Source organism: Chelonia mydas, chromosome 24 (assembly GCF_015237465.2).
Source record: "Chelonia mydas isolate rCheMyd1 chromosome 24, rCheMyd1.pri.v2, whole genome shotgun sequence".
NCBI classification, from domain to species: Eukaryota; Metazoa; Chordata; order Testudines; family Cheloniidae; genus Chelonia; species Chelonia mydas.
In genome coordinates, this window is record NC_051264.2 from 6,688,667 (window position 1) to 6,712,043 (window position 23,377).

Genomic DNA, 23,377 nt, shown 5'->3' on the forward strand with positions numbered 1-23,377 from the left:
TGCAGAACTGGAATTAGTTTGCAAACTGGACACCAACACATTAGGCCTGAATAAAGACTGGGAGTGGTTGGGTCCTTACAAAACGTAAACCTAATTTCTCCCATATTAATTTCCCCCTACTGTTACGAAAGCTTATGCCCAAATAAATGTTAGTCTCTAAGGTACCACAAGGACTCCTCGTTGTTTTTGCTGATACAGACTAACACGGCTACCACTCCGAAACCGCTCACCCATAACAATAGCAGACTGCCATTCTGCTATAATCCTAGTATCCTAAGCCTTTTGGGGAGAATTGTATCAATTCACCAGACTAAAATCATGACTGTCACAGTACTGTCAATGCATTCCGTTCAATTGTGGATTCTTTAATAACCATAGTTTGGGCTCTCCAAAGCCATCTTACATAAGACTAGGGTTTGAAATAGCTCCATTGTAAGCTGCAGCATGAACAAACTGAACTGAATGCAGACTGTAGCAGCTCATCACAGAACTACTTCATTAAAATGGGGAAGGAGCAGCCTAGCATCCCAGTCACAAAAGCAGGAAGTACCTATACTAGAAAAAATAGAAGTAGTTGGTAGCCACTATAAGAATATGGGTCAGAAGACTGGGAAGTACATTATCGTGCTCAGGGCATTCCAGTCTCTTTAACAGTAAGGGAAAGTACAGTTCCATTTCCCTTTTCATTGTGTCAAATACGTACTTATTTTATAAATAGATCATTTATAGCAGGGGTCTCAAACTCAAATGACCACGAGGGCCACATGAGGACTAGTACATTGGCCCGAGGGCCGCATCACTGACCCCCCGGCCCCGCTGCCCTGGCCCCGCCCCCACTCCACCCCTTCCATGAGGCCCCCCCGTGCCCCTGCCCCACCTCTTCCCAGCCCCCATTTCAACCCCTTCCCCAAAATCCCCACCCCAACTCCGCCCCCTCCCTGTCCCCAGGGGGAGCAGGAGGGGTGCAGGGTGCAGCAGGGGGCTCAGGGCAGGGGGTCGGGGTGCAGGAGGGGTGTGGGGTGCCGCAGGGGGTTCAGCTGCAGGAGGGTTTCGGGGGGCAGGCTCTGGCCCAGCACGCACCAGGGGCAGGCCAGGCTCCCGTTCCACTCCGGGAAGTGGCCGGAACCTGATGGGAGGGGGCACAGGTGTCTGTGTGTTGCCCTGGCCGCGCCTCCAGGCACCGCCCCCTGCAGCTCCCATTGGCCGGGAACAGGGAACCGCAGCCAATGGGAGCTTCGGGGGAGGTACCTGGAGGCGCGGCCAGGGCAACACACAGAGCCCTGTGCTCCCCCCCCAGGTTCCGGCCGCTTCCTGGAGCGGTGCGGGGGCAGAGCAGGCAGGCAGGGAGCCTGCCCTGCCCCCGGTGCGCGCCGGGCCAGAGCCGCTCTAGGTAAATGCTGGGGGTTCTGCAGGGAGCTGGCGGGCCACAGAAAATAACCCCGTGGGCCGTGTGTTTGAGACCCCTGATTTAGAGCCTTTTGGTGTTGCTGTATTTAGCTTTTCAGTACTTTCCTTGCTGGATATCAACAGAAAAATAGACAAATCATGCATCAAGAAGAATCTCACACAATGACAGATCCAGAATTATGGGCATTGTTCTGCTTCTTTTCTTTGCCACAATGAAGTCATCCTCCAGAGCAACTTGTGCTGTTTCTAGGCCATGACTCAGCCTAAAGCCAGACCAGGAGGGGTCTAGAAAGAACAGCAGATGCCAAGTGTTGCTGGAGTTAGTTTACTACCAATTTCTCAAGGATCTTGACCAGCAGAGAGATTCAAAGCTAGATGGTAATTTAGCATCCAGTGTTGCTGGGTTTATTATGGAACAAGTCAGACTATTGTGTGTTTCAGGGTAGTAGGTTGAGTGCCCTCTCTAACTCCTCTAACGAGTTAAGTATTTGTGCCAGCCAAGGCACTCTCTGCTGGTTTTGATCAGCAAAGACAGGCATCGGTCCAAATTGCAGGTGGTATCATGATAACTGGCTGACACTCTAGGGATTAAACTGAAAGAGCCAGGTTCTGTAGCAGGAAACTGTAATAAACTTACATCCTCTGTGGATGGAGCACTGAAGGGAACATATAACACACACTGACTAATGGGTTACAGTGGCACAGGCTTCTTTCAGTGCTTCTGCTACTTCTGTCTGATGGCCAAGTTATGAGAACTAATAGAGTTTATCTCTGCCAAAGCTTTTTTTGTTATGATAGTGATTGGATATTGTAACACATACACTACTTGGGCCATTAGTGCACTTCTCAGATGATGGAAGCCACTGCATTATCCTAGCTTATTCTTTACATTAAATGCAAAGCACGCATGGTGGCTCTATGGTGCATATCTTTAATATAGCTGACAAAAACAGTACCTGTACAGCTAACACAGTATACGTAAGTGGAATTGTGCTGCAAATAAGGCGTCATGAAACAAACAGAACATGGAGAATTTTCTTTGCAGTGCCAACACATGCTTTCACCCCTTCTCAAGGCTGAGTTAAATTGGATAAGAAAAGTGACAAATACAGTGTATTGTAATTTTTTTTATATTTAAGGTCTGAAGTCTTGAGACTAAATCATATCTAACAGGATCAGCCCATTATATTTCAAGCATACTTGGAAAAATGAAAAGGTCAATACTGTTTACTGTAGATTCTTCCCTCTCCCTTTCCTGTTGCTGCGGGTATGGCACCTAATGTTCAGCCCACGGGGGCAAATTCTAATATAGTCCTGTGGATTTACTAGACTCCCAAGAATATATTGGCAAAATGTAGCATCTTTAAAGGTGGCCTTTATAGTATGTCAGACCCAAACATAAAAGAATGAGAATGAAATCTTCTGGACATCTCGTGCCTTATTTGGAGAGTAAATTTAAGAAGAGAAGCAAACTTATTTTTTTTTAATAAATTTGGAGTACTGGTGTCACAAAACCATTGCATACCAAACAATGTAGTACAAGAGCATCCAGGCTGTTATGTGAATGAGGTCTTTCAGGCATTGCACACTGCTCCACTTGTTCCCTAAAGTAGTCCTTTCTGGTAGCTAACCTCTCAGCTGGCGAGAACAGAGGAAGCTGGACCAAGTGCCATTTGTCTGTCAACTATATATATATATACACTATCCCTTACAGATGTTCCTTTTTGTATTTTAAATTATGTACTTTGTATTACATCTAACAATATAGGAAAAGACACGATATTCTTTTAAACTAAAGAAATCAGAGCTTGATGACCTCAGATGTCAGCTGTTTGAGAATAATTTGCACCCTTTAGGAACCAGCTCTAACAAAAATTCAGTCCGAGCATTGGGAATCTATCACAACTAGCTTGTACATCCTCAAATCTTAATATAGCAAGAAAGAAGTCATCTACCTCTCCCCTCCCTACATCAAATAATGCTCAAGTGAAAGGGCAAGATAGAATATTTGCAGAATGTATCCTTTTCCTGTGCACTGGTTCAGTAAAGAGAAATTTGTTAACTGTATGTTTATAAATACTGAGCTTTGTAAAGATAGAGTATTCTAGGAATAACACCAACAAAAGTTGGTCCAATAAAAGATATTATGTCACCCACTTTGTCCCTCTAATATCTTGGGATCCACACTGCTACAACTACACTGCATATTGCAGGCTTAGTTCACTTGCAAATGGAAGTGTTAGTACAGTACCAATTATGTGCATTTCGCCATGTGAAAACTGCTCACTCCTTCTCTGGACTTGAGTTGTTCAAATATTACAGACAGAAGCAGATGCTATTTGCTTTACTGCTTTATTATGCTACGAATGCTGAGATTAATTAAATGAATTGGGCTAGAGATTGCAGAGCCTTCCAAAAGAAGTCATTTTAATCTATCATTTTGGATTCCTTACAAAAAGAAGATAGCTTAAGTATGGTAAATCTGTGATTTCTTCCGTGAAAGATATCAAAGCTACTTATTGGTTACACTTTCGTGTGGATGGTGCCCTCTAGTGCTTGTTCTTTTTACACAAAGGGTCTGATTCTTATTTACATTAAGGCCCCTTTACACTGCCTTAGTGTAAATGAGAATCAGACCTTTGTAGTTTAAAAAACACAATCCATAAATTATCATGATTAAAGAAATATATACATGTTTTGTCAGCTTTTACTGGGATTGTAAACTCAAGGATACCTCCATTTACTTATTTATTAAAATATAATATTTGTATTGTGGTAGCATCTAGAGGCCTCAGTAGTGTTTCAGGGGCCCCATTGTGCTAGGCACTGCACACACATACACACCAAAAAGGGCAGGCCTTGCTGCAAAAAGCTAGGTACCATTAAAAGCTCCATGTTGCAGTGACCCTTGCTGGCTGAAGTGCAAATGTGGGTCTTTCTTGTAATCTGCCTGTCAATGCCATTTGACACATCTGCCAGATGGGGTCACTCAAGATCAAGATAAAAAAGATCCCTCCACAGCACTCAGACTCTGGTGAGAATACAATTTCTTGGAAAGGAATTTGAATTTCTGGATATCAGTTCTAGGTAGGAACCTGATTTGTGCCACTAAGCAATACACAACATTGCTATGTATCTTGTATCTAAAATGATAAATACAGTAATTGTGGAATATATTTTCACCTTGATCTGTGAGATTTTATGCACATAATTACTATCCTCTTCATGCTACCTCACACTGTTCCAGGAAATGTTTCTGTCTTTCAATAATAGAATATTCCTGGAATTTTCTTTGTACTGAAAATGTTCTGCTCTAAGATAGAAATTATGCAGAAATTTAAGCCTAAAGCTATGCAGAAATTTAGAACACAGGTATATTAATGTTTTTCCCTCTCCAGTCCTGTTCAAGTAGCTACAACCAGACTGTTCAGACCTGTGACTCAAATGAGGAGTAACTCTAGAGGTCTGTAAAGAATAGAGAGGCTCTCTCTTTCAGGGAAAACCTCCGTCGTTAATTTATGTAACGTTAATATTGGAGATTTCAGTAACAACAAGCCTAGTTACCTCTGGCAAAATACATCAACAGAGATGGAAATATCCTCATTATATGATAAGATAAAGCTTTGTTAATCTTAAGGAGCACATGCTTCAAAGAGAGAAAACCACAAACACATGAATTTATCTTTAACACCAAAATCTTGAAATGTTTCAGGACAGATGATCTAAAGCTCCAATCCTATGTTAACTTCAATGGGAGCACTGGATGTGCAGGAGATGCAAAATCACATCTTGAGTTAGGAATTAAAATAAAAATTCATCATAACTTGACAGCATATAAAAAAAATTAAGGTCTGGATCACCCTATATCAGTGGTTCCCAAACTTTAACAACCTGTGAATCCCTTTAACTAAAATGTCCAGTCTCGCGAACCCGCTCCTAAAAATGAATATTTCCAGGGATTTTCTCCTTTACCTGAGTATAAATTATAAAAGCAGTGATCTTGGAAATATAAAATTTGTTTTTATTACGTGCTTATTACACACTATTTATTATTAATTATTATTTATTTTTACAGTATTTTGATTACATTATGAAAATGGCAACACTCTTCCAAGATCTCATTTTTGTAGCTTGTATCACTTTGAATAAGCCTGTTATAGCAAGGCTCCTATGTTTCATCAAGGAGCATCAGATGTTAAACAGCATGAAGGGATTTAAGAAGCCAAACCAAAAAGTTCCTCCTACACAAGCATTCAGGTCTTGAGCAGTGCAGACAAACAATGCATGTTACAACAAAGCTTAAACTTGTTCTTCATAATAATTTTAAAAACAATACTAGCTGCCTATTTAATTTTAAGAACAGCAAAAAATATCCGCCTCCCTTTCCATTTCTTATAAAGAGTCTTGAAGTTTAAATCTCCTCAGTGTGATAGATGTGTTTGCTTTGATCTGCGCAGCTCTTGGAAGTCCAGGGGCTCCAGGCTGCTGGCCCCGTGCTGCCCGGGGTCCCTAGGGACAGGTCTGTCTGCCATTAGGGAATTTTTTCCCGGAAAACCCCTGTAACATTTCGTGAACCCCCAGGGGTTCACAAACCCCAGTTTTGGAACCACTGCCCTAGATGGATCAGCACAGGAAAAGGACCTCCTGTGTGTGGATCCCACCTCCCTTATTATGCAAAAGGAGGATGGTTTCCCCTTCTGCAGCATGCCCTTCCCATGTATAAATATACCTATGCAGCTCTTGATGATCCAGAGGATGGTAGAGCAGGTAGAAGCGGCACACTGTTGACTCATATCCAGCTTCTCGTCCACTGTAACCCCTAGGTCCTTTTCTGCAGAACTGCTGCTAGCCATTCGGTCCCTAGTCTGTAGCGGTGCATGGGATTCTTCCGTCCTAAGTGCAAGACTCTACACTTGTCCTTGTTGAGCCTCATCAGATTTCTTTTGGCCCAATCCTCCAATTTGTCTAGGTCCCTCTGTATCCTATCCCTACCCTCCAGTGTATCTACCTCTCCTCCCAGTTTAGTGTCATCTGCAAACTTGCTGAGGGTGCAATGCACACCATCCTCCAGATCATTAATGAAGATACTGAACAAAACCGGCCCGAGGACCGAGCCTTGGGGCACTCCACTCGATACCGGCTGCCAACTAGACATGGAGCCATTGATCACTACCCATTGAGCCCGATAATCTAGCCAGCTTTCTATCCACCTTATAGTCCATTTATCCAGCCCATACTTCTTTAACTTGCTGGCAAGAATACTGTGGGAGACCGTGTCAAAAGCTTTGCTAAAGTCAAGGAACAACACGTCCACTGCTTTCCCTTCATCCACAGAGCCCGTTATCTCATCATAGAAGGCAATTAGATTAGTCAGGCATGGCTTGCCCTTGGTGAATCCATGCTGACTGTTCCTGATCACTTTCCTCTCCTCTAAGTGCTTCAGAATTGATTCCTTGAGGACCTGCTCCATGATTTTTCCAGGGACTGAGGTGAGGCTGACTGGCCTGTAGTTTCCAGGATCCTCCTTCTTCCCTTTTTTAAAGATGGGCACTACATTAGCCTTTTTCCAGTCGTCCGGGACCTCCCCTGATCGCCATGAGTTTTCAAAGATAATGGCCAATGGCTCTGCAATCACATCCGCCAACTCCTTTAGCACTCTCGGATGCAGCGCATCTGGCCCCATGGACTTGTGCTTGTCCAGCTTTTCTAAATAGTCCCAAACCACTTCTTTCTCCACAGAGGGCTGGTCGCTTCCTCCCCATGCTGTGCTGCCCAGTGCAGTAGTCTGGGAGCTGACCTTGTTCATGAAGACAGAGGCAAAAAAAGCACTGAGTACATTAGCTTTTTCCACATCCTCTGTCACTAGGTTGCCTCCCTCATTCAGTAAGGGGCCCACACTTTCCTTGACTTTCTTCTTGTTGCTAACATACCTGAAGAAACCCTTCTTGTTACTCTTAACATCTCTTGCTAGCTGCAACTCCAGGTGTGATTTGGCCTTCCTGATTTCACTCCTGCATGCCCGAGCAATATTTTTATACTCTTCCCTGGTCATTTGTCCAATCTTCCACTTCCTGTAAGCTTCTTTTTTGTGTTTAAGATCGGCAAGGATTTCACTGTTAAGCCAAGCTGGTTGCCTGCCATATTTACTATTCTTTCTACACATCAGGGTGGTTTGTCCCTGTAACCTCAATAAGGATTCTTTAAAATACAGCCAGCTCTCCTGGACTCCTTTCCCCCTGTCATAAATATAAAGGGAAGGGTAAACCCCTTAAAAATCCCTCCTGGCCAGAGGAAAAATCCTCTCACCTGTAAAGGGTTAAGAAGCTAAAGGTAACCTCGCTGGCACCTGACCAAAATGACCAATGAGGAGACAAGATACTTTCAAAAGCTGGGAGGAGGGAGAAAAACAAAGGGTCTGGGTCTGTCTGTATGCTGCTTTTGCCGGGGACAGAACAGGAATGGAGTCTTAGAACTTTTAGTAAGTAATCTAGCTAGGTATGTGTTAGATTATGATTTCTTTAAATGGCTGAGAAAAGAACTGTGCTGAATAGAATGACTATTCCTGTCTGTGTGTCTTTTTTATAACTTAAGGTTTTGCCTAGAGGGATTCTCTATGTTTTGAATCTAATTACCCTGTAAGGTATCTACCATCCTGATTTTACAGAGGTGATCCCTTTACTTCTATTAAAAGTCTTCTTGTAAGAAAACTGAATGCTTTTTCATTGTTCTAAGATCCAAGGGTTTGGGTCTGTGGTCACCTATGCAAATTGGTGAGGATTTTTACCAAACCTTCCCCAGAAAGTGGGGTGCAAGGGTTGGGAGGATTTTGGGGGGAAAGACGTGTCCAAACTATGTTTCCCAGTAAACCCAGTTAAAGTTTGGTGGTGGCAGTGGAAATCCAGGGGCAAAGGATAAAATTAATTTGTACCTTGGGGAAGTTTTAACCTAAGCTGGTGAAAGTAAGCTTAGGAGGTTTTCATGCAGGTCCCCACATCTGTACCCTAGAGTTCAGAGTGGGGAAGGAACCTTGACACCCCCTCATGTTCAATCACCTTGGCACCATGAGGGAGCCAAGCCTTCAGATGGAGAAGTTCTAAGTTCTAGGATGGAGAATCTGGCCTGTCTCCTGGGAGAGGAGGTGTAGAGTAGACAGCAGGGTGATCGGTGGACAGATCGCCATGCGCAAGAGGTAAGGATACCATATGTGTTGTGGCCATGTTGGGGCTATGAGGATGACCCTGGCTCTTTCCACTTGTATCTTGTGGGGCACTCTAAATAGTAGGGGAAAGGGTGGGAAAGCATAGAGGAGGGGTGAATCCCACGTAATGAAGAAGGCGTCCACCAGAGATTGGTGACCTAGACCTGCTCTTGAGCAAAACTATGGGCATCTGGCCTTTTTGGGAGTAGCAAACAGATCTATATTTGGGAATTCCCAGTGATTGAATATGTGTTGTAGGAGTTTTGTGTTCATCTCCCACTCATGTTCTTGTGAGAACCCCCTGCTCACTGAGTCTGCCGTGGTGTTCAGGTGTCCAGATAGGTAAATGGCAGAGATGTTGGATACACCAGTTCCACAATTTCAGAGCTTCTGTACATAGGGATTGGGACCTCGTTCTGCCCTGTCTGTTGATACAGAACATGCAGGCGAGGTTGTCCATCATTACTGTTATAGTCCTTTGTCTGATTATGGTAGAAAGTGTCGGCATGCATTGCGGACTGCCCATAATTCTAGGAGGTTGATGTGCAATCCAGATTCTGAGGGGAACAACTTGCCCTGTACTGTGTGAGTCTGTAGATGTGCTCTCTTCAACCAAGTAGTGAGGCGTCGGTCATCAGTATCAAGGACGGTGCTGGCTGGAGGATGGGGACTCTCATATAGATATTTCGGGGTTGTGTCCACCAGTCTAATGAGTCCTTGATCTTAATCAGTATTGAGAGCAGTTTGTTTAGCCTGTGTCTGTGGGATACATACACTGTGCGTAGCCATCCCTGAAAGCAGCAAATGTGTAATCTGGCGTGTTTCACCATGAATGTGGCCACTGCTATATGACCAAGCAGCTGTAGACAAGTCCTGGCAGAGACTGATGGGCTAGTTCTCATGGTGGAAATGAGACTGGTTATTGCGGAAAATCCGTGAGCTGGGAAAAAGGCTTCGGCCTTTATAGCATCCAATAGGTCCCCAATAAATTCAAGATGGTGTACTGGCAACAGTATCGATTTTTGTATGTTTATCTGGAGACCGATGGTGCCTGCTGCAGAGGAAAGGTATTGGGGCCAGGGTCTGAGGCTGGTCACAATGAGTTCTCCGTTAGTAAAAGTTTTAGCCTCAATTCACAGTCCTCTCTGGACTGAGCCTTCAATTTGAGGCAGTGGGTACACATTTGTGATATGTGCCCCTCAGCCAATCAGCATATGCACCGTGAGTGGCCATCGCTCACTGAGATGTCCTCATGACAGCAGAACCACCTCTTAAACCTGGGGGATCTGGGCATAGCGCTGGGTAAGGAGAACTTCCTGGTAGGGAAGGGTGTAGAAAAGGAAACCTACACTAATCTAGAAGTAACAGGGAGGAAAGAGCCAAAGGAAAAAAATGTTTTATGAGGGGGTAAATGGAAGAAAAAAATTAAAGGAAACAGCTCCTAACTAGGAAATAGTAATGAAAGCACTATTACTATTACTAAGCAGTATTACTAAGGGAAGTAAAGACATATGCAGGGCTCTGCTAAGGTTACTGTCCCAGACCAAGGTGGTTGAGAAAGAACTGAGGGTGTTTGGACTGTACAGCACTATATAGATGCTGCTCATGTCACAAGATGGGGAGGAGTGCATGTATGGCACAACGGGTACTGCTACCAAAGAGCTCCGATTCCAGGCACAGGGACACTACCACACCTACAGCGCAGCACCAATAGGGACACTACTCAAAGAAGAAGCTTCACAACCATGGACAGGAAGTTCCAGAAAGGCAAGAAACCATTCATGTTCCTTCTTTCTTGGCCCCCTTCCACAGGTTTTCTACACTGGGGAAGTCTGGCCTAAGGTTTGATTAGAATAGGGGGAGATTTTCAAAGGCACAAATGGGAGTTAGATGCTCAACTTCTATTAACTTTCAGTGGAAATTGGTGCCTACATGCCCTATATGCCTTTGAAAATCTCCCCTTTATTCTGTATTTTTGTGCATATTTTAAATAACTAAATCTCTTACTCACCAATCAGATAGCTATTGCTGTGTTTTAAGGCACAAGGGAAAGGGGGTAGACATCCTGCCAAACACCTTGTTATACAGAATATGGCTCTTTGTAATATGCAATTAAAAATAACTGAAAGTACTAAACTGGAAATTACTATCACGTAACTGGAGTCTTGATATTAGGAACTGATTTCACAGCACTTAAACTCCTTTAGAAAAAAACAATAAATTTTGTTGGCATTTGACTTCTGGTTAACACTGTGTAATGTGATCACTGTAACAGTATTACAGTCCAATCCTGCATTCCTTAGAGAAGGAAAGCTGAATTTGACTTCAATGAGACTTTTCCCTGTGTGAAAAATTCAGGATTGGGCCTTTAATAACAATTTACACTATTAAGCAACATATGTAATAATATCAGCTGTCAAAGAGGTGTGGTTTAATGATGGGAACAGAGGCCTGGGGCCAGGACTTTCTGATTTCCAATCCCTGCCTTGATAATTACTTCTACTGTGGCTTTCTGTAAATCTTCTCATCCACTTGGGCAAGTCTACTTAATATTTCCCTTCTGTAAAATAATGTTTGCAATGTTTATTGACCTACGTATTACGAGGGTTGATGTTTATAAAGCATTCTGAACAAGAAAAATATTTATTATTATATCATCCTGCCCACCATCTTGCATGCAGAACTTTTCTTCAACTTAGTGATGGGTTTTGCATAAAAATCAATGGCAAGATATTCCCCCCAGTTACATTTTTTCATTTGCCCACTCTATTTTCTTAACTGTACTAAAACAGAGAAACTTTACAAATGAATGTTTTATAAATAGCAGATGGTCGGCTTTTGCAACCAATACAATAAAAATATTTTCTAAAGGATAATAAAAGACATTTTAATATAAATGTACAGTAGAAAATACAATATAAGATATAAACAATTATTTTACAAGGAACGCGCAAGATAAAAGGTACACTGAAATAAACAAGGGAAATATGAAAGTTTGTACATAATATAGAATATCTATTTTAACACTGCTAAAGAAAATACAGGGCAGGGTGGACAGGCCAGGAGCAGGACACAAATATTGTACCTTTCTGCACCCAGTGAAGCTCCAATGGAATTTCAAGAGGAAACTGTGGCCAGTGTGGGTCTGTAGTAGAGATGCCCCAATAAAGCCACACTATGAGGGGAGCTGCTGAGAGTACGGGCTCATAGGCATTGGGCCTCTGAACGGATGATCAGGGCCTATCACAAATTCTCTGGGAACCACTAGATTTGTGCACTGAGCCCATAGTCTCCCCAGCCCCTCCACACAAATAGTGGTGATACCCCACAAGGGGATCTTCATGGAGATTACTGCCTCAGAGCCACATCATGGTTCGACCCTGACCTTTAACACAGTTTATATCAGTAGTATAGAGTGTCCCGTAGAGTGTATGACATATGCACTAAAAGATTAAATTAATTCTAATTAGCTAACTATGAAACCTCCAAGTCTGAAACTAGTCTAAGGTTAGTCACAATATGTTTCTTGTTATATATGCTATAGTTTTATTCTCTAAAGCAGAATTTTTAAAAAGGAATAAAAAAATGGGGGAAAACCCAAAGAAAGTCATTCCAGCACAGATCTTTACAACTCAGACTGGCCTGATAGGTTAGTGTTAAAAGGCTATATTACATTTGATAGTGTTTTCAACAAAGACCAGTAACTGCTCTGTGATATCAAGTTCTCAGCATGTTGGTAAGATGATTCATTAAAGTTGAATTCCATTCAACACTATCTTTGGAAGAAAATTTGAATGAATATTCAGTGTATGACCCATCATTTTTTAAAGTGGCCCATCCACTGAGGACTAATTGACCCTCTTGATTTCAAGAATTAACATTGTGCATGTGATTGTGTACTTTGACTTAATATAGTATTATTTCACTATGCTAATATTAAGAGTAATTATTTCATTTATTGCCCCTTTAAGTTTAGCATTAATGTAAAAGTGTATTCCAGCCAAAATCAACCCCAGACACAGTTCCTTCTGACAGTCTATTTCTAGACAAGATGGGAATAATTTGCAGAAGGGCTATGAGTGGAAGGCATGACCACATCAGTGAGCATATGTGGATAGACATCTCAATCATATCCCCTGACTATTAGATCACACCATATATAAAGCCCCTTCTGCAGCTCTAGTCATGGAAAGTCTGCGGGGAAACCACTTTCTGACTGTGACTGTAAGAGACCAGAATAAGTACAGCCAACTTTTTCCCTGTGCTCCTATTGCTGGCTGTGGGTTTTCTGGAGGCTGGCTCTTTTGCAGTGCCAGAATTTGGCCCACTGACCTGTGTAGAAGTTACAAAGACAAAAAGAAAGTCAAGGATATGCCAGTGAAAATATTGGAATAGAGACCAAAGGGCAATCCACCCTTTTAGAGTCTGCACTTATGCAATGTTATTTTAATGGACTTGCTTACTGTTTATCCAAAGTAATTTCAGCTACTGTATATGCTTGATATAACAAACTCATGTGAATGAACATAGAGAATCAATATATTTGAAAATGAATTTAAAAGTCTAGCTAAACAAAGCCATATTTCAATAAAGTACCATTAAACACTAACAAACTTCTAATATTTTATTTTGGTGGTAAAATACTTGAATTCACTTTGGCTGAATAACATTAGCTTGAAGAATTTTTATTAAACAAACTAATGATTTTTTCTAGGAAAAGAAAAAGTTCAAATCCACGTCTTTTTCAAAGTTTCTTTTCCTTCTCTCCAAGAGACTGAAACTGAGATGAAGATATTTTTATAAAGCTTAACTATGCTTTTTTCCTCCCAATTTGCAATATGAGAATTTCTTTCACCTCAACACTTTTAGATTTTAGTCAATGTTTCACAGGAATTTTTCTTTATTCCTGAATTTTTTAAATTGAGGCATGTTAAGGAGTTTCTGAGGGGATTTTGGCAGAAGTTTTGGTCAAATGTTTAACATTTTCCTGTGCCTGCTTCAGCATCTGCTGTAGTAAAATCCTAATGAATATCTTTAGTTCTCTTAGCAGTTCATGCATGTGGCCAAGTTGCATTTGTTTTGATCTGCTGTTAGGATTGTTTGGTATGTGTTTTACTGTTTCTGACAGCTTCAAATGAGTAACTAGGCTAGCAGTGTTTGTTTCTTTTCTCCGCCAATTACTTGTCTTCTGTCTCTTAAAATGAGTTGACATCATTATGGTACTTCCAAATTTGCTGTGAATTGTGGATTTTCTAGTAATCAATCCTACATTTACTATTTTGTGGTGAATTTTAGAAACTGATTTTTTTCATCTATCTTTTAAACCTTCGAATAAAAGCTATAATTTTGTGCCTCTAGGTCTTTCTGCCATTCTCTTTTCTATTTTCTTTATCTGCTTTACTGTTTCTTTATTCCCTTTGGTTTTTAAAACACTATTCTGTTCATTTGTTTTAAATGTCTTGAGTCTGAATTTATGCTCGGAATTATGCTTTATTTTTTTAAAAGAAACAGAATGAGGAGTTTTCCAAGAGTTCATGTGTGACATCTTTCTTTTCTTTTCAGCTCTTCCCATATGTTTTGGGAAGGACAGTATTCCTGGAGGCTGAGCAGTACTTTTTGATAATATTAGAATTTTCATGTTTGGTTTTTGTGTTCCTATGGGAACATGAGACTTATTTGGGGATTTTTTTATTTTAAGACTAATATCAATTCCTGTAACTTTTTCATTACCAACTGTTCTGTGTCTTGCAAAGTATTTAAGAAAATCACCAAATTTCTGCAAGAAATTATTCAAAGATGTTTCTCTTGTATTTCTTCTAAAACCAATTAGGTTTCTCCTTAGTCTTTTTGATAATTTACTCTGAACAGTAACTGGTGTAACATAAACTGACAAATAATTGGATGAGTTATCGTGAATTACTGGATTTTTAAAATCCTTTACTCTTTTCTGTATGTGTATTTCTCTTTTTCTTCTTTCCTTCAGTACTAACGTTTGCTCCTTCTTGGCATTACTTATTGAGTTCTTTTTTCTGCAGTTAGCTTTTCTGTTCTTAATATTTTTAGTATATTTTAATGTTTTTTGTTTTTTGGCTTTTCCAGCACCGCGATATAATCTTCTGACACATTTATGAGTTTGTTTCTGATTTCTAAACTTTATATTCCTAACTTGTTCCTGCATTTTGCCTTTACTGGTCTGTTTGTTTTTTATCATACATATTTGTGTTTTATTGTTTTTTCTGGAAATCCAGCTGTCATTTCTTGTGGCCCTTAGTATTGATTTTGTGAAAATAAATCTTTTTCTCCTTTTTTCCAAAAGTATTCTTCTCCTTTTTTCAGAAGCCCACCTAATCTTCTGTGAAACATCAGCGTCTACATAAATATTTCGCTTTTTCTGAGCAATGATCTCCTGAAGATTCTAAAAAAGAAAAAAATATATAATAAATTTTAGTATGCTCCATAGTGCACGTGTGTGTGTAATTTAGATAGCAGATCTATCTATCTGCTGCAAGTCATAGACTACCTATTTACATTTGTAAGGTACCTAGGAATTGTCATACTGGACTGTTCCATCTAGTCCAGTATCCTGTCTTTGACAGTGGCTGTTACCAGATGCTTCAGAGAAATGAACAAGAAATCCCACAATGAACAGTTTGGAATAACTGTGGAAGGTTAGGAATAACAGGAGAGGCTGCTTCCTGACATCCATAAATTAGTGGTCAGTTTATAATCTGAAGCATGAAGGTTTATAATCATACCAAAAAAATCTTAACTTATGTAACTGTAGATGTTCTCATTATTCATGTAAATGTCCCTATTCCTTTTTTGAATCCTGCTATACTCTTAGCCACAATGATAGCTTGTGGTAATGAGTACCACAGCTTAATTATGCTTTTTTGTTTTGTTTTTGTTAAGGTAATTCCCATACAAACACACGATTGCCTGGTTTCTGAAGTGTTTTGGGTTTTTTTTTGTTCAAATGCTTTAAGAAAACACATAATGTTGATTTAAAAATACAAGGGGAGGCCTATCTTAATCAAATAAGCAGTCTGCAAGCTACAAACCAAATTTAATATATACATATTGATTCTTCACATTGATGGTTGTGTAGTCATTTATACATGTGCTATTTGAATATAAAATATCACCAAAATCAGAGCGGCAGCATCTTACACCTTACTTTCATTCAATTTGCACATTGTAAATGACTACACAAGATACAAGGAAGTGGAGAATCAGACCTTGTCTACACTGAGAATTTATCCTGGTTGCAGCAATCATTAGTGAGCTATCAGCGCAGTTGCACTGTTGCAAACCCTGACTCCAGACAAGGAAAGCTATGATTTGTACCAGTGGCACATACTCCTACCTGAAACTGAGGGGAAGCTCCTCTAGTACACATAGGAGTTTTTCTTATCTACAATTGAGGTTTATATTAGTTCAGCTATAATAGATGGTCATTGATTAGCAATTTGCTCTGATTCCAACAGGGCAAGTAAGTTCCTCAGGCCCTTAAGCCCATAAATTTATAAACTCAGAGACTTTAAGGGCAGAAGAGACCATTGTGATCATGTCTAACCTCCTGCACATTGTAGGTCAAAAAACCTCACCCAGAGAATCTCCATCTTACATTACTACAACAAGTAACTCTTTAATAGACATTTTTTTATACTTCATTTGGAGGGTGGGGCTGCTATTGTACTAAAATAAATTAAAATAATTTAATTAAGAATAGGTTGTTTACAGAAGTATTATTGTATATTTATTATTTATATAGAGAGATTTATTGTGCAACCAATATATGTACAATATTCATCACTTATTATAGATGATGTAATTCATTTGTCACAAATTTATGGGGCTTAGTTGTATTTTTAATGTTACTAGGTTTAAGTAATACTTCCATTGTTTTTACAAATTTGCAACACAAAATAGAGCAGCACAAAAGTTGAACAGCCACTTAAGTTCCAAACATAGGGGTCTCTATTGTATCTAAAGCTTTGGATTTATGTGCAGATCTTCTAATAGTGTTCTGCGTGCAAATCCTCTAAACAGAGATACCAGCGGAAGAATGGATTTAAGAAAATTTACTGGTTTATTTTTTAGAAACACAAATTCTAAATAAAAAACAATGGTGGTGGGCCCCAAATCTTCTATTAAAGGCATGTTTCCAGGCATGGGGAGGCTATCCCTGCAGCCCTGCCCCATCCGCATGAGACCCCGCTCTCTGCGGCAGGAGCCTTGAGCCCCCGGCCCTCCCCCTGCGGCCAGAGAAGCCCTGGGCCAGCTGGAACCCCAAGCCACCCTTCCCCACCCCCACCACCAGAGGATCCCCAGGCCGGCCTGAGCAGCCACAGCCCCGGACTGGGCCGAGGAGCCCCACTCCAGTGTCCTGCGGCCGTGGCTTCCTGGCCTGTTATACCCACCGCCCATGGCCTATACCTCCCTACTCACACACCCTTAACCCTCATCTGCACAAAATGGGGGAAATCAGCCACAATGTGTCCTCTATGCTTGGTCCAAGTAATGGAATGATCAGTCTTTACATTGTATTTGGTAATTGTATCTAACTTCCCATTCTTACCTTCAAAGGTAACTGTTTCCTAGGTATTACTTCTGTTGGTTCCAAATCTCCCAGAATCTTTGACATCATTTCATTAACTTCTTCATTGCTCTGGTGCATATGTGATGTCAATAATTCCTCCTCTATTGAAATAAGTTATCATAAAAAAAAAACCTGTCATAGGGATGACCTAAACATATCAAACAAACAATAGCTTGAGTATACATTCATTTTTGGAAATTATTTGATAAAGTATATTTGTTTAGAATACTTCTGAACATTTCATATGTTTTAAAATGGAGGACTCTGCCTGGACATTACAAAGGGGTTCAGAATCATGCAGAGTCAATTAGGCACCTTAACCTCATTTTATATATATTATGGAGTTGCTAGTCGTGACTCCATAGTAAAAGAAATCTTGAAAAATATAGTTAAAATGTGAATTTATTTAATCAGTTCTGTAGGAAAAAATATATTAGTTCCCAAACTCACAGTGCTTTTTAAAGGGATCAAATATTTAACTTTTTGTGAAAGCTTTAAGTGGTTCCATTGAATAGGTTTAATAAAATTAGAAGCATTTAAAAATATATATTTTTTAGTGTATACTGATTTTATAACATTTCTTTGTGCCCCTCTGGTTTAATATTGCTAGAAATTAGAAACATAAAACTAATTACTATAGGATATGTGTTTAATTTAACATTTACACAATAAAGTACAACTTATTCCATAACTACTTCCATTTATGCCACGGTATTGACAACAAACACATTTGATGATGAATGCATTTTATGATAATGTAAGGAAGGCATTTTGTTTACTACAGATAGCAAAGGCATTTTACTGCAATGAAGCCAACTTAGACTGTATTAGATAAAAGCTGCAGTCCAGATTTACAGACTAAGGATAAGAAGTCACAGCAGGGCCTCCAGAACCCCAGCCTTCATACCCCATGGTTGTCCTTGGCATCTTCCCTAGCTGTTCCATCTCCTCCTGTCAGAAGGCTTACCTCACTCTTATTTTTGCACTTCCCCTCCATCAGTATTTGTAATGCCCCAATCACACAGACAGGCAACCAAAATCAATTCAATTAATTTTATTTCAATTCAGTAATACTTTATTGGCCTGATGAGTTATACAAGTATTGCCACAGTGTAAGGGAGACAGAACACTAAGAGCTCTATCATAAGTAGCTACAGTTTGCTTAGAATGAGGCAGTATCCGCAGGGGACAATTTGTCTTTGCAACTTTTCACTTCTTGAGTAACAGTGCTTATATTCACACTGAGATTACTCTATCAACAAGTGTATGTAATAATGTTTCTAAACTAGAGTTCCATTTCTGAACAGTACTGCCCTCTTTATTTACAGTGGAGCTGCTCTGTGCCAGGCTAGATCTCTAGCATAAATGAGACTGCTCTAATTTGTGCTGGGCTCCCACAAAGCCCAGAATATCTCAAGACATCAAGAAGGTTGTAAGGCTAATATTCAAAGCATTTTAACTTCATAACTATGGTGCCAAACAGTATCTAGGATTCAGGAGTCCTGAATCAATTCACCAAAACACAGTTTTGTAATTTAATATAATTAAGAAGCCTAAACTGATCCTTAGCCACATCTCAGAATCACCACAGAACAAACAGTCGCTACTCAGAACAAGAGAAGCCCCAAACTTGAATAGCACTATGTTTGGAGCTAGTCTGTGCTATTTACCTCCCTTTAATTAAGAAGCATCAAAGTTCCAAGCAATCGTTAATAGAATAAACAAAACAAAAAAGCTAACACAATACAGCATTATCCTTAATAAGAGTGCTTATGCAGATAAAACACATAAAAAGAGATTTAGACACTCCTATCAATTTTAGTCTTCAGTGCGTTAAATATTCAAATAATAGTCTCAGACAAGAACAATATGATCTACTTTTACCTGATTCCTTTGGCATTATGATAATATCAGGTTTAGATCTTCTTGACTTCACTGAATCAGTTTTAAAGCTGTCAATCTGTGTTAATCTGACCTTTAAAAAACATAAGTGATTCAGGAAATACTGTGTTTACACTTCTAAAGGCAGTAGTGAATGTGTTTGTTTCACTCAAAGAAAATGTAAATACAACTATCAAACTGGGGTGCTGGAACAATTTTTATAGTGGGGGTGCTGAGAGCCATTGAACCAACGTGTAAACCCTACATATAATGGAAACCGCTTCAAGCCAGGGGGTGCTGTAGCACCCACAACACCCCTAGTTCCAGCACCTATGCTATCAAAAGTCTAAATTCAATAGTAATTGTGAGAGCTGACAGAATCATAGTAAAAGCCAGGATGGACTGAGCCAGAATTTGGATGTGAGAATCCTAAGGAACCTTCTGGAAGTAGTATTGGTCTTTAAATATCTGGTATTCTTTCTTTAGAGTCAGTGCTTCATCAAATGCTCTGTTGTAGAGCACTGTACTGCAAAATATGCAGAAGGTGTAAAATAAGTTCTTAGCAATTTACTGTTGTTAAAGATCCCATGATTATTCTGCTAAATCATGTTAACCCTGATGTCCTGAATAAATTCTAATATGGATACTCCCATTCTGCCTATCTAAACTCTCCTTTCCAGTTTCATTTTTAGAAGACATTTTCCACTTCCTTTACTAAGTTTAAGTATTATTGTTGCATGCTGCTCAACACTGGCTGAATTTCAACAGTCGATGAAGTAATCCCTGAATACAATTTGTATGCCAATCTCCATTTTTAAAGTATCTTGGGTTCTTTCTGATGAAAGAAGTTGTCACTGACTTACTTGTGATAGTGTGAATTTTATAAGTATTTTAAATTCAAAATACATAAGAGTTATAATATAAACCTAAGGTCATTATTATAAAATGTGTGTGAATCTATCAGTTAACTTAAATGAAGTGCTGTAATAAAAGTGTAAAGTGCTTCAGAATACTATCTAGATGCTAGGTTAAATTCACCCATCATGAAACCGCATCAGTTTCAGTGGAGTCTGAAAAATGGGGAAAGCTTTCCATCATTCTTGCTCACAAAGTGCATCACAGAACTCAGTCTACACACAAGCTTGCCTAAACCTTTGAGTTTCTTTCCAAAAGACTAGACAACTCAGCTGTGCTATCAAGTACTTATATATAGCAGGGCTTATAGTTGTTTAAAGGTTTACAACAGCTGAAAACACTGGGTCTTTATTCAGGAACAAACTTTTGTTTTTAAACTTAACTTTTTAAAATTTAAGATAATAAAAAAGACACTTTCAGCAAAACAAAGTTCATCTGAAGCATGGCATTTGGTTAATGATTTGCTTAATCACTTTCCTTACATAGGGAAAATAAACCTTAAAAATGCTGTTATAGTAAAAAAATTGACTCTAAAAATCACACTGTGGTGTCCCATATGTAACTCTCCCTCAAGCATGACCAGATCCAGTATGGTCAGTACATATATCAAAATGATTTTTCTATAACCAGCACTGTGACCTGAAAATCCAATTGCATTATTACTGCCTCCTTACATCATCACTAACTAGTACAAAAGATCCTAAACTCAGAATTTAACTGACAATTCTGTTGACAATGCATACAGCTCTTTCAAATAAAACTGTATTGGTTCTGCAGTGCTAACAGTATTTAAAATTTGTTTGTGTCCATTAAGTAAACAGATATAAATTGAAGGTACACAAGAAGCAGAAATTTAGAGTACGAAGGTGCCGGTTTTTAATAGTCACTTCTCTGATTACAACCACGTTTTAATATATTCTTCCTAATAATAAAAAAGATTTTACCTGGTATGCAATCTTGCGACCTGAGAGAGAAGGGAAAGTTGCATAGTTCAGAAGGCTATTCGTAAGAAATCTTACTTGACACTCTTTCCAAATACTTTCTTTTGATGCTTAAACATTTTCCATCCTTTGTTAATTAGAACATACAATCTCTCAGCAGTTGTAGATTTTGAATCCAGTCTCCATTTTATTATATATATTGAATTGTATAATCAATGTCATAAAATTAATTTTCAAAAACATGGAATCTTCCCTTTAATTTTACCAATTTTCCAATTGTGTAATTTACTGTCATTTAGGTGGCCTTAAATACTTTCATGTGTCTTTGATGTTTTAATCCTAGGGTTGCCAGGCGTCCAGTTTTCAACCGGAGTGCCTGGTTGAAAAGGGATTCTGGCAGCTCCGATCAGCACCGCTGACTGAGCCGTTAAAAGTCTGGTCGGCAGTGCAGTGGGACTAAGGCAGGCTCCCTGCGTACCCTGGCTCCATGCAGCTCCCGGAAGCGGCCAGCATTTCTCTCCATCTCCTAGGCAGAGGCGCGGCCACGGGAGCTCCGTATGCTGTCCCTGTCCCAAGTGCCGTCCCCACAGCTCCCATTGGCCAGGAATCACAGCCAATGAGAGCTGTGCGGGCAGTGTCTGCAGATGGGGCCAGCACGCAGAGCCCCCTGGCCGCGCCTCTGCCTAGGAGCCAGAGGGAAATGCCAGCCACTTCTGGGAGCTGCCTGAGGTAAGCGGCGCCCGGAGCCCGTACCCCAAATCCCCTCCTGCACCCCAACACCCTGCCCCAGCCCTGAGTCCCCTCCGACACGCAAACTCCCTCCCAGAGCCTGCACCCTGCACCCCCTCCCGAACCTCTACCTCCTGCCCTAGCCCTGAGCCCCCTCCCACACTCTGAACCCCTTGGCCCCAGCTCGGAGCCCCCTCCCGCACCCAAATTCCCTCCCACAATCTGAATCCCTCAGCCCGAGCCCCATACCCACACCAGAGATCACACCCCCAGCCCAGAGCCCGTACACCCTCCCACACCCTATCCCCCTGCCCCAGTCTGGAGCCCCTCCCACACTCCAAACCCCTCATTTCTACCCCACCCTGGAGTCCTCACCCCCTCCCGCACCCTAACCCTCTGCCCAGCCCAGTGAAAATGAGCAAGGATGGAGGAGAGTCATCGGAGGGAAGGGAGATTGAGTGAGCGGGGGTGGGGCCTCGGAGAAGAGGCGGAGTAGGGGGTGGGGCAGGGGTGTTCGGTTTTCTGCAGTTGGAAAGTTGGCAACCCTACTTAATCCTATCCTTTTAGCAGAAAATTTTCAAAATTTATTTTGTTCCTCTTTTATCCAAAAGAAAACACCATTTTCCAAAGGTGGATATCTCCTACTTGTTTATTTAGTTAGTGTTTCTTTGCAAAGCAGAAGTCTTTCCTGCTTGCAAGACTGGAGCAGACACACTGGGAGGATGGAAGAGAATGCATGTAATGGGAGATGCACTTGGGTAACTGAGGACAGAACTGTGCCTAAGTATTCACAACAGTTACTCTAAATTCAAACAAATTATTCTTGAGTGCTCAGTACAGTTTTATTTTTTCCTTCCCTCTCTCTGTTGAATTAACTCTCCCCTCCGATCCGCCCCAATTTTGTGTTACCCTTCTCTATTTCTTTCTTTCCATCCAGTCTGTATTGTCACTTTCTCATGCCCTCTTTTTGGTTACTCTATGCATTGACATTGTCTACCAATCTCCTGACCTTCTTATTTGTTTCCTTCTTTCCCTACTCAGCTCTTGTTTCCGTGTTAAATTCTCACCCCTCACTCAGGTTGTCTCCCCCTTATCCACTAGATCTGTTCCATTTCTACCACTCTCTTGATTTTGCTTCCAATCCGGTTTCTTTTTTATTATTGTGTTCAAATGCACTACCATACCATTCTTTTCCCTTCCCAATCCTTTTCTAAACACTTTTATTCCCATCTCATTCAAAATATTCTCTGCCTCCTATCTTTCCCGCCCACATTCCACTCTCATATGATCTGTGTGCTGCAGAAAAATTAGAATCCTAATCTCTAAATAGCAGGAGACAGGCCCTCTCCCACTTACCCTTCTATTCTACATGTGAGCTGTCAGACAGTGCTTCACAGAGTGGGATTCAAGTAACTTTCATTTTGCTATCCACATGTCAGCAATGCATAAATGCACATTTTTAATCTGAATTTATCTTTACTGTTGAAAGAAGAACTAGTAAATACTAGAACACATCACATATATTGTTTTAAAGCACCACATAAAACTGGCAAAAGTAACTCTTCTCTCCAACACAAAAATAAATATGTAATCGGAATCCATTTCATTTTCTGGGATAGGCTCCCTTGCCCCAATGCCAGAAGTTGCCAGCTTTTATGTAATATGTGGTTTTCTTTTGATTTGTCTGGTGTCCATTAAGTTTAT

General features: G+C 40.5%; 1 protein-coding gene and 1 long non-coding RNA gene across 4 annotated transcripts; one reads left to right on the top strand and one right to left on the bottom strand.

Annotated features, from left to right (window-relative positions):
* Positions 1-1,338: 1,338 nt before the first annotated feature.
* LOC122463803 lies at positions 1,339-5,432 on the top strand. The gene is made up of 3 exons (XR_006287415.1): positions 1,339-1,390; positions 3,264-3,424; positions 5,120-5,432. It is a non-coding gene; the product is annotated as an uncharacterized LOC122463803 (long non-coding RNA).
* Positions 5,433-11,336: 5,904 nt separating this feature from the next.
* LOC119564277 lies at positions 11,337-21,477 on the bottom strand. 3 transcript variants are annotated; one of them, XM_037883615.2, is made up of 4 exons: positions 20,948-21,477; positions 19,092-19,182; positions 17,187-17,308; positions 11,337-15,020 (listed from the first exon to the last, which is right to left on the bottom strand). In XM_037883615.2, the coding sequence occupies exons 2-4, from the start codon at positions 19,105-19,107 to the stop codon at positions 13,944-13,946; spliced, it is 1,215 nt and encodes a 404-aa protein (XP_037739543.1). In that variant the 5' UTR covers positions 19,108-19,182; positions 20,948-21,477; the 3' UTR covers positions 11,337-13,943. The 3 variants fall into 3 exon arrangements, with proteins under 3 accessions (XP_037739543.1, XP_037739544.1, XP_043391409.1); XM_037883616.2 differs by lacking the exon at positions 19,092-19,182; XM_043535474.1 differs by having other exon boundaries at positions 18,115-21,477.
* Between the last annotated feature and the right edge of the window lie 1,900 nt (positions 21,478-23,377).